Source organism: Parasteatoda tepidariorum, chromosome 3 (assembly GCF_043381705.1).
Source record: "Parasteatoda tepidariorum isolate YZ-2023 chromosome 3, CAS_Ptep_4.0, whole genome shotgun sequence".
In the NCBI taxonomy this organism is placed as follows: domain Eukaryota; kingdom Metazoa; phylum Arthropoda; class Arachnida; order Araneae; family Theridiidae; genus Parasteatoda; species Parasteatoda tepidariorum.
Window position 1 is genome coordinate 63897019 of NC_092206.1, and position 17361 is coordinate 63914379.

The 17361-nt window shown below is 27.1% G+C and overlaps 1 protein-coding gene across 2 annotated transcripts in view; it reads right to left on the reverse strand.

Annotated features, from left to right (window-relative positions):
* The window catches only part of LOC107453920 (ADP ribosylation factor guanine nucleotide exchange factor Sec71), a 63703-nt gene that overhangs the window by 35188 nt on the left and 11154 nt on the right, over window positions 1-17361 (reverse strand). For both annotated transcript variants that reach the window (XM_071178743.1, XM_016070935.4), the window contains 11 exons: window positions 16700-16846; window positions 15913-16095; window positions 15459-15597; window positions 13700-13934; window positions 10194-10428; window positions 10005-10104; window positions 8420-8520; window positions 6727-6874; window positions 4337-4514; window positions 4071-4217; window positions 1715-1885 (listed from right to left, as the gene is read on the reverse strand). In XM_071178743.1, coding sequence (XP_071034844.1) covers window positions 1715-1885; window positions 4071-4217; window positions 4337-4514; window positions 6727-6874; window positions 8420-8520; window positions 10005-10104; window positions 10194-10428; window positions 13700-13934; window positions 15459-15597; window positions 15913-16095; window positions 16700-16846 — 1784 coding nt within the window. The remainder of the gene's footprint in view (window positions 1-1714; window positions 1886-4070; window positions 4218-4336; window positions 4515-6726; window positions 6875-8419; window positions 8521-10004; window positions 10105-10193; window positions 10429-13699; window positions 13935-15458; window positions 15598-15912; window positions 16096-16699; window positions 16847-17361) is intronic.

Here is a 17361-nt window from a genome sequence, read left to right on the forward strand (position 1 = left end):
AAAATTATCATCAAAGAATGAGAGCTTCATTTTGACAATCTACAATTGTTGGAAAGCAGAATGTGTTTATGAATAGATAAGTGCTGAAATTCTACAATAAAATTCTTATCAGAAAAACAAACGAAATTGCAGTTTGTAAATCGGTAGATCTTTCGGGTGAAAAGATGCCAGGTTATACAGCAGAAGAAATAGAAGACTGGTGTCGAGACACTGAAAACGACTCAGGATTTCAAATTTTAAATGATCATGAAATTGTTTCTGAAATTTTGAATGAAAATCCGAACTCCTCAGATTAAGAGGAAGAAGTATGTGATCAAGTTCAAGATAGTGGACCTTCTCATAAGAAGCATGAAATTCATTAGATATTGCAATGAATTGCATCGAACGTCAAAATGATGTTGATCCAATTCAGTTGATTTATTTAAAAAGAATAAGGGATATGGCTGCACAAAAAAGAGCATGTTCTTTGAAACAAAAGTCTTTGCTGGATATCTTTTGCAATAGAAAATAAAGAAAAATGTGGTAAAATCAGTAATTGACAAAAAAAATTATAAAAAAGCCGAAAAATGATAAAAATGATTCAAATTGAAAAAAAAAGTTTAAAAAAATCTATTTAAAAATTGAAAAAAAAAAAGTCTTAAACTCGCCAGAGCTATTTTGGATAGTACTGCCAGTCCTAAGCCTAGAAAAAGTGTGAAGGGAAGTTGGTGCATAAATAATAATCATTTAAACTGGGTTTTAAACAACTTTCCAATTATCCGAACATTTCATTATCCGAACCACGATCGGTCCCGAGCAGTTCGGATAATCGGTGCTCTACTGTAGTATTAAATATTGCTAAAAGTAATTTTATGTTAGTTATTGTTGACAGATCATTCTTTTAAAAATAGAAAACTTCCACAAACGAATTCTTTGATTTGTTGTAATCTGTGATGACAATTTTTCTTTTTTATTTATATAACATTTAATTCAGGAAAAATGAAGCTTAAAATAGACTTAAATAAATCCAACTAGAGGAATCCATGACAATGTTTTCTCAGAAACTTGAGATAAATACAATTAATTGAACACTTAATTACAAATGATTTATAAATGAGAGATAAATAAAGCTTTCGCTAATCTTTTTAATTAAAAAAAAATGTTGAATTGAACATAAAATGTTACAGATTTTCAATACTTATTTTAAAGTTACAATCTATTAAAAAATTCTAAAAAAATTATATCTCAAATAACGGAATATCATACTAATATGGACTTGATTTGCTTTAACACTCTTAATTTGAGTAAGATTCTGCAAACAAATATTCTAAAATTAAATTCAAAACCAGCTTTTACCTAATGAAATTTTTTCAATAGATATCTATCTTTTAGCATTCCTCATAATAATTTTAAAATACAATTTCGTCTCAACCCAATCTAAATTACTAACAAAATTAGCTTAAAATGAAATGCATTACATTTTAGAGCTGCAAAATGATGCTCCAAGGAATATAACACAAATTTATTTTAAAAAAGATAGGTAGTATTTAAGTTAGTTAAGTTATTATTAGTTAGTTCATGAAATTGAAGACAAAACTTAAAATAATATTTTTATAGGCATTAAAAAAGCATAATTTATAATTAAACAATATTTTAAGCAAACCAAAATTGTATAAAATTTTTTTTAAATACTACAGTTTACATACTTTGTAAACTGCAGCATTAGTTTACATACTTTGAATTGCATTCGCAATAACGAGAAGCAAATTTTTCCATTAGACGATCAATTTTCTGAGCTTCGCCTGGCAAACGAAATCCTTCAAGAAAATTGCGTAGAGCTGATACAATATCTTTTTCTGCAAAATCCATTTGATCGACATATGCATACATTACTTCCCTGTTGATTCTAATAAATAAAAAAACATTATTAAATAATTTGATATGAAATCTTTTCCCAGAAATTCATTTTTAATTTGAAATTTACATTTTTTATTCATAGAAATTTAATTTGAAATTGAAATAAAATATTTAGTTAATTTTAGTTACTGTTGACATACTATGGTGCAAAACAAATTCTATACGTATCTAAAAACACTATCTAGGCATTCCACAGGACACATCAATTTAATTGCTCTATCAATCCGCTAAAAGTAATTTTCGTTACCAATGCCAAAATTAGCTATGTTCTTACTTATTATGATCACTAGCTTCAGTCTCATAGTCAGTATTTCTAAAATAACATGGTAGTTCATTAACAGGTTTTTTAATATTGTGACAAAATAAAGTTTAAATAAGTAAAATTATGCTATGAAATAGAGACATAAGCTTATTTTCACGCATCTAAGTTTTGTCAATAATCAATTTAAGTTTATGATATTTTAAGAAAAAAATTTAGCAATGTTGTTAAACTAGTTGTGATGTCTAAAAATAAATTGCTTTCTGAAAGAGAAGAGTTAGAATTTTATGCACTATATAGAAGTCATAAGAAATCTATCTATTATTTTAAACGGAAAGAGGATAAAATAAAAATTACTTAATCACATTGTAATTTTGATAATAATCATCTTACTCATAAAATAACCCAAAAGTAAACTTTCTGTAAATTGTCATTTTCGAAAATACATAAATTAAAATTATGTCATTTTATTTACTATGTAAAGAAATTATGTTATTTTACTTTTAAATCACATAAATACCAACATTAATGCATGATTTTTAAACCGCATGAGCACAAATCACGATGTCAGACTTATTACATGAATACACAAAGTGATATTTGTATATGAACTGCAATTCGTGGGCACTTGGAAATCCTGAATAACTCAAAAGTCGAATGATGAAAACAAAATCTTGCTTATTAGTAACAGTAAAATTAAAACTTGGAGAAATATTACACAGGGAGTAAAAATAAAATGCATATTACAAAAATGGAGAGAATTAGCGATACTTAGTGCAATAATCGAAAATCTTTCAAAGCGGAACTTTCTTTGAAGATGTTTTTTTTTTCTAATGTAAAAGGCGAAATAATTCTCTGTTGAAATTATCAGATCACTGATACGGAAAACAATCATCCATGCCTCTGACTAAAAATATGCAGGTGAAGATGTATACAAAAATAAAAGTCAAACTATACAATACTATCTCCAAACAATAGTTTGCACAGCTAGTTATGTTTCAAAGTTAGTTTCTATTTCATTAAACATTTTCACAAATTAGAGGATAAAATTGCAAGCATAAAATACCAGGATTTGCCACTAAATGTCACAAGAAGTATGTTTGGCTCATTTTGCTACAGCTGAATCATTCTCGTAACAGAAGACATAAGATTTTATAGACTACTAAAACTTTTGACATCGTATTGAAAGGAATGAAAAATAGTTTTCATAAGAAATCTGGTTAAGGTTGCAGAAAATGTAAGATTCTCAAAACGGCGACTAAAGGAGAAAAATTTTGCAAACTATAAGTTCTGTTTTAAGTCAGCAATTGATAAACTAAACATTCTTAATGGTTCCAAGATAAAAGCTTTACAATTATGATAAGCATAATTTCAGATTCTTAAAACGGTGACTAAAAGACAGAAAAGGAGGAAAATTTTACATGAAAAATATGAAAAGCCAAAAAAATCTAATGCCTGACCACTAATTATTTTATGCTGGTGGTGAATCAAATTTTAGAGATCTTGGACCTACAGATATAAAAGTTTACCATTTCTATATACTTTATAAAATGTTCTTATCAATAATTGTCAACTTAAACGAAGTTTCCAATTATCGATAATAAGACAAGATCTATTTTTAAATTTTAACATTTGCCTCTGTTGATTTTGATCATTCTGTAATAAGCTAAGAATTTTAAATACTTTATGAATAAAAATCAAATATACCAATAATACATAGACAAAAACAGGTTAAATAGATGATGATAATGGTAACAGATGATGATAATGAAAAAAATTATTAAAAAATATGCTTACATAATCCAAAGACATGTATATTATAAAAAAAAGCACAAACAAAAACACAAAACAAAACAAAAAGCACAAAAAAAGCACAAGCAAAAAAAATGAAATATACAAGTTAAAATAATCTTACTTATTATTGTCACCAAGAAAGTCACCAATCATTGTTCTATTTAATCTTTCTTCAGTGAGCAAATATTCAGCAATATCAGCTGGACTATTTCCCAATATGCCATTTTCTTGCAAATAGGCTATTCCCTTATCAGGTTTTCGGTTGAATCTAGTAATGTGATATTATAAAAAAATAAATAAAATGTTTGTTCTAATGAGCCATAGAAAAAAAAACAATTGCTTTTATGTGCATTTTAAAGAATATCATTAAAAAAAAGTAGAACTTACAAATCATTGCCATGCTCTCTAATTTCTTTTAACTGCTTCATGACTTCAATGTGCTCAGGGTTATCATTTGGAGTAGCAGTGAAACTAGATGATGAGCTTAAAGAATTAATGCTACCATAACTTGTGATAGTTCCTTTCCCAGAATCTATTTCTGAAGTGTCCTTATGCTTCTCAGGTCCTTTAAAAGTAATGTTAATTATAGCACAAAAGTTTAAAAAAAAATAATAATAAGGATAAAAATAGCAAACACAATTCAATTTGACATAATACAGGACGTCCTATAAGTCATACCCCATTTGTGCTATAAATTGCTGCATAGGAAAGTATTGTTAGAGGAATAGCTGGTGACTGTTAAAGGTTATTAAAATTGGGGTGTTTCATGAATATTAACTTTTTCTAAGGAATCTAAAGTTCACATCAACGAGTTCCCAACCACCTTGACAGAAGAAATTAAGGGCTGTATCATTGAAATTCAACCATTCACGAGTCACTGAAAATTTTAAATAAGAGTTCCAACAAAATCTCTGAAGCTGTTTTTTATTTATATGCTATTTTTTGCAAAACCCTATTTGTATGCTTAACAAGTAAATAAAAAAAATTTCATAAAAAATTAAGACACCATAAAAGTATAAAAATCAAACAATTACATAAAATATCACATTTCTTTGTTAAAATCTTTGTTTTCAGGCAAAATTAAATCAGCAAAGTTTAGGATTATCTGTTAATATACATTTCGCTCAGATCATACCAGTTTTAATGCAATGGAAAATTAAATTTGGGCATAAACGTCAATTTTAAAACAGTTAAAACTTAGCTGTTGATTATAAACTTAGTGTAATACTTATTTACAAGAAACAAAGTGTAACAACTTTTGCTATATTCCCAACCACTATTTAATCTATCATATTTTACATTAAGTATTTTGATATAATTCTTAAGACTAATTTTTTTTAAATAGTTATTCTCCCAAAATGAAATAAATAAAATTATAAATCATTACTCTGCAATAATATATTTTACAGAATTTTAAATTAATAGCGCATCTTTAGTCACAGCATATAATAAATGGCTAAGCATAAATTATAGTTTTTAAATAAAACACAATTATAATAATGTAATTTATATTCAGTGGTCAGAAATAGCAGTGCAGTAGTGAAACTGCTGTAGTTGCTACTTTTTTTCATAGTTTGTAGAGTCGCTACTTTTTTTTTCAAAAAAAAAGCAGTGCAGTGAGTAGTTTAATACAAAAAAGCAGTAGTTTGTAGCAATTTCTGGTAACTACTTTTAACATTAGTTTAGCAAAGGAACAAGGTTTTAATACAACTAACTTTTCGAATTTGAAAGGCACAAAGCTTCGAGGGTCCATCAATGGATGCAATAAAAATGCCCTTGTGATTATGACAGTGCCTTAACAAGAATTATGTATTTAGACTCATGTATAACTAATACTCCAAATAACCATTACGAATAAAAAATAATTTATCACTTCTATCACACTTTTACATGCGAATGTACACTGGTGATTACCATCAATGTTGTTTAAAAGGAGGACACATACTTTCGATGTACTTAATTTCTTAGCAAGAATAAAAGAGCATTAAACACTTAACGAAATTTTAAGTATTGAATAATTTCTTAAATTAAACATTCGTTGGCAAGAAAGATATAAAAAGTTTAAAGTTAAATGAACTAATTCGAAAAGAAAAAAAATTTTAGAATAACAAACTGGCTCGTGTAAACATGAATAAATATTTCTTAATTCCTCATGTTTAAATAAGCCAAATCTTTATTGAAAAAAGTTTTGAACATAGGAGTTAATTTCTCCAGCAAACTTCATCTCCTACAAGTAGTGAAATAGTTAATATGTTTAAAAATAATTTGTAGACACTAAATTTAAAAATAAGTAATTGTAATTAACTACATTCACAAAGTTGTTACAAAGTAATAACAAAGTAGCTGTAGGAAACAACAAAATTAATTCTAACCATGGTTTGCAATCTTAAGTTTTATTGAAAATAAAGTTGCATCCTCCGTTAAAAAAAATTAAATATGAAACATTAAATGGTTTTTAAACAAAATAAAGTTTGAAAAAAATTCATTACTGAATGAAATATTAGCATAAGTTTCACTTCTGTATTCATTTATATGGAGGCATATCTATGGTGAGAGGTTGTTTACAATTAGAATCCATCATCCTGAAAATCCTTTTTTCAGATATTTTGAAATTTCAACAATTCCAGGTATGGGACTTTTTCCACTGAATTATTTTAACATAATTACATTCAGAAAAATACTAACTTAAGTTTAATAAAAACATGTAATATATATATCTAAACAAACACCTTTGAGTTACTGTGTATCTAAAATATAAAAATGACAGCAAAAATTACCCAGATTTGCTTGTTGTATTGGATTCACATAAAGGTCTTTGCTCCATTCAACCATACACTTCAGTATACAAACTAGGCATTCAAGACCTTTAATTCTCATAGATTTTTCTTGTGAAGAGGTTGCTCCAAGCTCCAAAGCTTGTCTTCCCTATCATGAAAGGAAGAAAAAAAATGTTTAAAAAAAGTTATTCTTCAATTCAAAAAACCAAACACATAAATGAAAGTGGGAAATTTGCCCGCTCCCCAATTAGACTTTTGGCATACCCAAGAATTACATCATTTTTCTAACAAGTACTAACCGTACATTCCAGTGTAAAAGTCAAGTTTTCTAACCGGCAAAATTTTATAAAAAAATCAGGGGTTGATTATAAATAAAGTCACTGGTAATAAAGTCAGGCATTAGCTGAGCGTGAAATATCAATGCATTATATTAATGAATAAGATAGTAATGAATAACTCTATAACAATTCACCTTAAAAAACTTTTTTTAGTTTGTTATATTCAATTGATTTTGCATTTTTTCATATTTTCTTTACATATAGAAAAAAATTAAGAATAAGAATTTATTGAAGAGTATTTCAAAGAATATAACACAATAAAAACTTTTAAAACGTACCATAAAGGTACAAATTTAAAGATTTCAGAGCATCATCTGTGCCATATTCAATAACTGTTTGCTTCGCAGCATTTGTCAATGCATCGTTATTTGAGGAGGCATCTCAGAGCATCTTTATTTGAGGGCAAACATATCATATCCACAGAGAACAATGCAAAATATTTTTAACTAGCAAAATTTGTAGACTTAATATTTTTTTTCTCCTTTTTTAATCTTAAAAATTTTTATATTTAATTTTCTCAGCGGTCGACTCATACAAGGGATATATGGTATTTTCCTGAAGAATAAATTTTATCAACAGATAGAGCTACTGATAAATTTTAATACTTTTTCACATAATACTCATTAGCTAATCTGATTCGATTTATTTTATACTATTTATTTGTAATTTTTGACAATAGATTGTTTTATATTATTATTATTATTATTATTTTTTTGGTATCCCACTTTGTAATGAAGATAATGTTTAACAAGTTTCAGGACTTCAGAGTAAAACTGAAACTATTTTTCTAGAGCATATATGTGATTTTTATTTTTTGATTATAATTTTAATGTTACATCTACCACTGTTATTGAAATAAAAAAATATTTATTAGAAATAAATTATTAATATTACTGAATGCACCTTCACATCTTAAAAAGTGATCTTTTTTTTAAGTTTAAGGTTTAATAAAATGTTCAAATAATAAGATCGCTTCATACTATTTATAGTAATTAAAATTGAAATCATGTTGCTTATATTAAGTTAATCCTTAAGGCTTAGTTCATTTGCAGTTAATTGTAAGCATGGTGGTAATTGACATTTATAAACAAACCTTTTCTATGTAAATATTCATTAAATTTAAATTCAAATATTATAAAGGTAAAATGAGCTGAAATTAAAATCTGTAGTAATCAATCAATGTAGCATTCAATGTGTACAAACAATTACATATTTCAGCACACAAATCTGAGCAATATTGATTAAATTTAAATTCAAATATTGTAAAGTTAAAATGTGCTGAAATTAAAAGCTGTAGTAATCAATCAATGTAGCATTCAATGTGTACAAACAATTACATATCTGAGCACACAAACCTGAGCAATTTTCGATAGGTCATTGACTAAACGTTCAAAAATATTAGCAGCAGTAAAATCACAGTCATAGTTCACATAAATGTCAACAATACTTTGAGCCTCTGGAAAAGGGAAAAAATAAAATCAGAAATTCGAAAACAGGTTTCATAATTAAAAGTTTAAAATATATATGTAACTATTTAAAAGAATTTTTAGCTCTTTCTTGAGAATAACGGCTTAACTGATTGCTTTTTGTTCAAAGTACAATTATTTTGTCATACTTCGTATAAAAAAAGTAATGAATAAAATTTTAATATTCAGACAAATTTGTTAATAATAAAGCAAATGTATGAACAAACTTTTAATTAATTAGAGAAAAGGAGCTAAATACAATGCTAAAAACAATAGAAGAAATAATTTCCTGCACTGTCTCTTCTAAAAGGAATATACATAAATTATCTTGTCTCCATAATAGAACCCTTCTAGATGTTGCAAGTTCACGTGGCACATAGAGGCTGAGACAAAAACAATGGGTTAAAAAACAAACAATTGAAGTATATGGTCTAAGAAAAAACTGTTTTCTATTTCAATAAATTAATCCCTTCAAAATAATATAATATTTACTATCATTTAAGTTAGTAAATTACTTTTTTAATTTTTTAATTTTTTTTAAAATTTTAATTGAATAATCCCTTCTGTCATTTGTTACCCATTAACTCACTGTCAATGAAAAATGTTTAGTTTTCAAAGTGCACCTGTAACACCTGTTTTCTAGGAATTAAAAATAAATAAAATTTCCCTCGTTATATTGGAATAAATGGACCACTTCAATAGCTCTAATGGGTGTTAAAATGACACGATATCTACAGAACAGTAAACGGGACTTCATGTCTCGGTTGTTGTAATGAAAAGGTCACAGTAATGGGAAGTCGTACTACAGAGCGTACTGATTCATAATGAGCTCTAGGATAATTTTAAAGTGAAAAATGAATAACGAGGAGGAAAAAAACAAAAATAACTTAGACAAGCATAATACAAAATTTAACTGTTGATTTTTATATGTTAATCTAACTTTCAGATAAACAAAAATATTTACAAACAAATTGACGGAGTGATAGACCTTAGCTTAAACTTAGAAGTGCAAACATTGTATACAGTTTTCTACCATGGGCCTCATCTCATCCACTGACATGTTATTAATGACTTTACACAATAATTTTTTTAGGGATGTTTCAAGTGGTTAAGTTCAAATCCTTATCTCTAAAAGTGACTTAATAGAAAAATCAATTGAATTCAAGTGTATCGAATATAGTGGCAATTTTCTTGTATGTGTGATAAGGAAGACAGGAAAATATGCCTTGAGTATTTTAGATTTCAGAGCTAAAATAAAATCCTTAAATCAAGATAATACTTGCACATTTTATGGTTTTGATAGCTATATTTTGGAGGGTAAACAAAAGTTTTAAAAAAATCTATAGAAAGTACTAAGACATTTATGCAAAATACTATTTAGATAGATAGATAGTAAAAAGTTTTGATTTTTATTTAAATAATTTCTTTAATGTTGTGTGGATTACTCAAGAAGTTAATAAAGAAAATTGTATACCAGCACATATTCTAGTAAGGGCTTGAATAACCATCCATTTGTGTTCATATGAACTATTTGAAGTTTCTAAAATATTTAGGAATATTTCTTTAAAGAAGACCTGAAAAAAAATATTACATGTAAGAGATATCTTGAAAAACAATTCATGTTAATATTAACAAAATATAAAGAAAAGATACTACTGCTTACTTCAATTTGCATCTTTAAATGAGTCTTGAAATTTTGAAGAAGAGTTAAAAATATTGATAGAGATAGTTCAAAGACTTCCGGAATTGAGGATACCCCATTTTTTGACAAGGCAACACATAAATATTGTTTGATAGCATTGATAAACATTTCAGTGGATTTAAACACTGGCCCTGCTCCCTGAAGAATGGTAAGTAATAGTTGAAGAGAAAGGATTTTTGATCGTAGCTCATGAGACCTAGAAAAAATGCCAAAAGTAAATATCACAGAATTAACAATGCTATGGGCAGAAGAAAAAACCACTCTAATTTGTGCTTTGGATAAAACATGCAAAATTTGCTACACAAAACTTTCTGAAACTGTACAGCAGTTTACAAAACTGCCTAAAAGTGAATTAAAATGTTCAAACTCGAGAATTCTGAAAAGAGGTAAAATTACCAATCGATAAGTAACTAAAATATAAATAACTAAGCATATATTTTTTAATTAAATGTAATTTTAAATGATTAAATATTAGGACTAATCTAAATAAATCTTAAATCAAATCCACAATTCCTTTAAAACATTCCCACAAACAAATAATAGCTTTTAAATAATTGTGCATTTGATGTTGAATGATAATGAATTTGACGAAATGGCCATGTGACAAATAGCTTGGATTACATCGCTTGTTTTCAGAAATATATCTTCACATTGTCAAGAGTTAAATTATTTTTCTTATCTAACTGCAACACGTAACACATCATAAGACTCTGCTTTCTTCTCTTAAGACTTTTGAAATACATCACTTAACAAATTAATATCTAAACATGTATATACACAGACAATAGAAACTATTTGGGGGCCGGGATAGCCTAGTTGGAATCGTGTCGCGAGTTAGAATCCCACCGCCCAAAAAAACATGGTGCATTAAAGGTGACTGGTGTACATTAGATCTGTTGGGGTCACAAAGTCCCCCAAGTTCCCATAACAAATCAATACCTCTGGGGGTAATGAAGTGGAGATTATTACTAACTGAACTGAATCTAACTGAAATTAAACAATAAACTTGTGAATGTCACTGAAATGTTAAAAAAAAGTATTAATAATAACAGCCTGCTCAATAGAGAAATAAAATTTACACAAGAAAATCAGTTACTTCTTTTGTTTATGATATCTCATCATCATTACCAGCACAGGATTTTCATAATTTATAAGTTCACGGTAGTTTAAATTCGTATTTGATCCTTTTCATGTTAAAAGCCAGTTCTTAACATTTGTTCTTTGTTTCAGGTCAAAATTATCTGTGAACGAATTAATAGATTTATGAATGGGTCCGCCCTGTAAAATGGAGTGTGACGAGTAAGTGGTTAACCACTGACCCTTTCAATATGTGCCACTTGGGACAGGTGTCTATATGTATGCATATTTTAAAATGAATTACAAATTTTAAGAAATTTCATCATTCATATTCCATATTTAGACTTAACTATTAAATCAAGTAAAAATTTTTAAAAAAAAAATAATTTAAAACCTACAAAATTTTGTCCACAAAGCACCTATTACTAATCTATGCAGAGTTTAGAGAGTTCACAATAATTTCACATGCTGTTATTTTATCAAATGACCTAAAAAAAGTGTTTAACAAATGGTAAATCTTTTTTAATGTATTTATTTTTCTTTGATTTTTTTTTTAATAATTTCTGAACATATGAAGTTTTGAAATAATTTATATTAATATATTTACCATCCCCCCTAAAGGATTTTCATAATTTATAAGTTCATGGTAGTCTAAATTTGTATATGATCCTTTTCATGTCAAAACTCTGTTTTATGCATAAAACTATTTTGACAATTTCTGAAGCCTATAGGATTGTTCTAAATATTAACCAATTTTGGACAATTTAAGACATGAAAAGTTAAGACCTGGTAACCTAAAAATTACACTGATAAATAGTGCATATAAAAATTAATTCAAACTATATTACTTAACTTTCCATTGAAACCAGCTATTAAAATAATTTTTGTAAACATCTTTCAGTCATGAAAGCTTTATAAAAACAGTTTAATTAAGAAAATACTAAAGTTAAATTTCAGTTTTATTCCAATTATTTTAATTTTTAGCATTATCAAAATATAACCACTACAAAATATAGTCTTAAACAAAATAGTTCAAGATAGTTTTTGTAAATTTTACTGTTGAATCCAGGTTGTTGTCAGCATTAGCAAAAGTAATAATTTGAGTAAAAATAAATTCCATATTTTCAGTTAACTGCATGCAGACATATTTTGCTGTTAGTATTTCAAATAACATTCACTACAATGGTTAGTAACAACAAACTGCTATGATGATGAAGTTTACTGAGCAACTAACTTAATTTTAAAATTAAAAGAAATTTTTACTTTTGTTCCACCGGCAGTAAAAGTGATTCCAATGTTGAAGTAAAAGTAATACTTTTTCTTTGTTCCCATATATATATCATAAAGCTACAATAGAAAAATATGAATATTTACTTAGAAAAACTTTTGTTAAAATTTCAGGAAATATGCCAGAGCGTTTTATGATTTTAAATATGTTATGTCACAGATGGTGCATCTACTTCCTTTTTCTGAAGCATTTTATTTTACTGAATGAATTCTGTAAAGTTTAAATGTCCCCCTACCACTTTACAGCTTTTGAAGCTTTCAATTTATATACTTCAAAATACTTTTTTTTTTTAAATTAATTCTACTTATTCATTGCTTTTCGCCATTTGATTATACTTAAATCAGTTATCTTCTAGAATTAAAAGATATAGCATGTTTGAAATTGTTCTACATGGTAAAGTTCTCCACAATTTTAAACAAAAAATAAATTAAATCTATTACAGCTAATTAAAAGATCATGCATATTATTTCATTGTATATTTTCATTTAATTTTTAACTGTTTAAAAATAAAAATAAAAAATTGCAGGGGGGGGGGGGTTTATAAATAATCTTTTACATTTGCGAATAATCAACAAAGTAAAATTTAGTACAGCACATGTCAGGAAATACTCTTTTCTTTTTATCAAATTTCATGTTATTGGTATACATAAATTAAGCCACTTGAATGTGCAATATTACAGTAGTGAGTTTTGTTCATCACAAGCAATTTGCCTGTTGACAGAAATTACAGTGCAAATAGAAAAAAAAATACATGAAATACAAGAACTGTAATCAGTGAAAATATATACAAATGCCCTAAAATTATTATATAAAATCAAAGATTTCACTACTTCAAAAAAATCTTTTTTATAACAATGAATAACCCTAGATTTTTTTATAATACTTTAACCCATTAACACAGTATTTTTTCAGATTGCAATGATGTCTAAAGTGCAGTTGTTAGCCAGTAGTAATGGCCAATTTTGTAGTGAGAGGTAGTGACAAGCAAGTTATCATGACCAAGAGGCTACAATGGATTAAAATAAAAGATACCTGGAAAAAAAACATTTAAAAACATGCACAATCTTTTAAGCTAAATAAATACAGTAAAACAAAAGCATACTTAGGATCTGGTTGCCCTTCTGGTAATGGCTTCATGCTTAGTTTACACAATGATCGAAAAACTAAAAATGCATCTTTCTGCAATACATGAGAAAAGCTTGCTTGAGAAGTTTCTATATTGCCTTCATAAGTTTCCAGACTTTCCTGTGAAGGAAGTCTTTGTAAGTTGTTAGTTGATCCTCTTGAGGAGGAAGGACTCGAATCTTGAGCTTCAGGTATAGAATTAAGCAGCATATCTTAAAACAATAAAAAATAATTAATAAAATATTTTTAACTCTAACAAATGATAATATTAAAATTTGTGATAAACCTATCAAATCTTTAAAATTGCTGAATATTTTCGAAAATTTGTTTTCTCTAGTACTGTATTGTGTTTCTAATCCTTTTTAAATGTCAATAATACCCCCTCGACATTTTTGAAATTATGAGCTCTCCAGATACTTGACGAGATATAAAACCAAGTAGCAAAAATCAAATAATGGGCAAAACAAGTTTATTGCTCTTCTCTACTGCAAAAACAAATTCAGGGCCCTCAGCTAATAACCAATGATCTAGTTCGTTTCCACGTAATGACTCCAGCATGTGGACATGAAGCTCACTAAACGAGATATAAAACCAAATAGTAAAAATCATATAATGGGCAAAACAAGTTTATTGCTCTTCTCTACTGCAAAAACAAATTCAGGGCCCTCAGCTAATAACCAATAATCTAGTTCGTTTTGGCAGGCTTTTTAAAAAATTACTTATTGAACTATTGTGTTCGTCAAATTGAATATTATTTTCTAAGACAATCAGCTCAAATAAATCCGTAAGCTGCATTTACAGACTTAGCTTAAAGTTGTAATTACTTATTTAATCACTAACCACAGAGAAGTCTTTGTTTATCCACAACTGTTTTAGAATGAATTTTGAATCTTTAGATGCTTTTTAAAACTTTCAGCATCACAGGGCCTGCACTAAGCATTTGCCTTTTTACCAAATTCGATAAAATCATGAACTTGGCAAGAAAATTTGGTTTTGGCAAATGATTTTCCCGACCAAAAAGAAATATATATTCCCATCAATACCGGGGAAAAAATCAATAAAAAAGATCAAAAGGATTTTGTTTTTGAACAAATCCTGTATTTTTTTATTCAATTACAGTAATTTCCATTGGATACATTGCCAAACTAATTAGAATTATAATAAGTCCAGATAATGTAAACATAAGCAACAAGAGAGATTACATAAGCTTGAGACAAATTACCATAAAATACAAATTAATATGTTCTTTATCAGATAGCATAATTTTTTGTGATGAAATTGTTTCTACAGGCTGTGTCAATAAAACAGATTAAGTGGTAGCAAGATGAATATTATTATTCAATTATTTAAGTAGAAAATATATTTTCTTCTGACATAATGTTACGTCAGGCTTATCTTATACTAGTGCCTCTAGCCTAAAATTTATTAAATTTGATTTGTTTTTGCACACTCAGAAATTTAGGAAGAATAAATCATTGCATTAAGCATTTTTTTTCCTTCTTTAGATCAGAATACAAATACTTTAAAGGATAAAATCCTAAATACAAAGATGGCAAAAACATTTTAATGCATTCAGTATTCTAAAAAATATTGAACAAACCTGTGTTACTTATTTTAATAAGCCTAAAGCACATGAAATATGAAAACTAATTCAGAATATACAAATAAAAATTAATTAACATTGAAAAGGAAAGTAAAAATTCAAGGATTTTAAACAGAATATCAAAAAAATATACCTGCACAAACATTGGTGACCATGTCTTCAACCAAAAGTTTAACTTCTGCATTAATATTTTCTTGTTTTACATTGTCAGAGATTTTATTTTGGACTTCATCTGATTCTGTATCTTTTTGCTGTTTATCTTGAACAATAGCCTATTTAATAAAGAATATATTTCATAAACAAACTAACATTAAATATTTTTAAAAAAAAAATGGCATGGTTAAAATAAAATAGGCGCATAAAAAGACTCAAAAATGAAAAAATATTTAATTATATCTATGAGCATGATATAATTATTATAATAGTGGCCAATTTGCTCTCCTAATACCAACTACTATTAATTAGGTATCTTACGATGTCATGTTAATCTCTTTCTTCAAACTAATTAAATTAAACTTAAAAGGATAAAACAAATAATTTAAATATTTAAAAAGAAAAATAGTAAAAAAATAAAATAAGACACTTACAGCAGCGTGTACTTCCATCCGTGTGAAAATAACATTGAGCATTTGTGTAAGAGTTGCTCTGGCTGTTGTTTGATTTATTAAATTTTTACTAGCCAAATAAATATTATAACAAGTTCTCACTGCCAGCAAAATACTCCCTTCATGAACTTCACAGGCTTGAGATGTCACAACCGTCAAAAGAGCCTAATATAAATAATGGGAATTAATTATTCCAAAAAATCATTAAAACAAAAAATTTAAGAAAAATCTAATTACTATTGTAATAAATACAATATATATAAGATTAAACAATGATATGCATAATCCAACATTTAATTTAAGAAGTATAAATAATATTATGTTTAAGACATTATGCAATTATAATTCAAAACAAAAACTATAAAATAATAAAATGAAGTTTCCCTCTGATTTAATTTTTATTACTGGCGGAATTTAACAGACGTTGCTAGGATTCAAACCTGGGTCACCTCATTAAAAGAGGAACACCTTATTTTGGTAAACAATGAAGCTTAATTATAAACTAATTAAATTAATGTAAAAAAAAACAGAGAATTTCCTAACTTTTACAGAGAGGTAGCAATACAATTAAGTTTGGACTACCTAATTATATAAACATTTCCATCAAAAATGTATTTAACCAAATAAATAAATAATATTAACTTAAAACACATGTAATATCAGCAATAGTGTTTCTCAGATTAAAATTCATTCATTTCTTTTTTCAATTAGAAGTAATTCTTTTTATTACATTCATAGCTAATTTGGAAAGAAAAAATATGTAGCTTACTTTAATAATTTGCAATTGAATGCCATCATCAGTGTTGGGACCATGAAAACAACTACAAATCGCTTCAACAATTCTATCAATTAACAATTTATTTGGATTGGCAGGATCGGCAATACTTCCAGTTAAATGGCCATAAGCAATTAGTTTCTGAAGATAGAAATTACAGTTAGTAAGAATAACATTACTAGACATGTGTTTCTATGAAGAATAAAAACAAAAAAATAATATTCTAAAACAGTTGTATGTTATTAATCAAAAAAATATCTTACTATAATTTTTTTCTTCTCATAAATTATAAATTAACTATAAATTAAATTAAAAAGCATCAAAGGCAAAATCTAAGCCCATTAACTACACAAGGGGAAAAAATTTCTGTTTGTTTGTTTTCCATTAAATGATATTTTTTAAAAAGATCTTAGATATACTATAGAGAGATTAAATACTTTCATATCACTGATTTTAAATCTGCAATCAGTTTCTCTCACCACACTACAATTTTTTCTTAATGGCATTTTAAATCTATTTTTTGTTGAGATGTACAAATTTAAAAGCATTATAAATAACATGAGGTCAAGTAAATGTTGCAACAAACTTCTTTGGGTGATAGGGCACATCATCAGGACTAAAACAGCATAAGAACCCATGCCCAAAAATGTCATCAT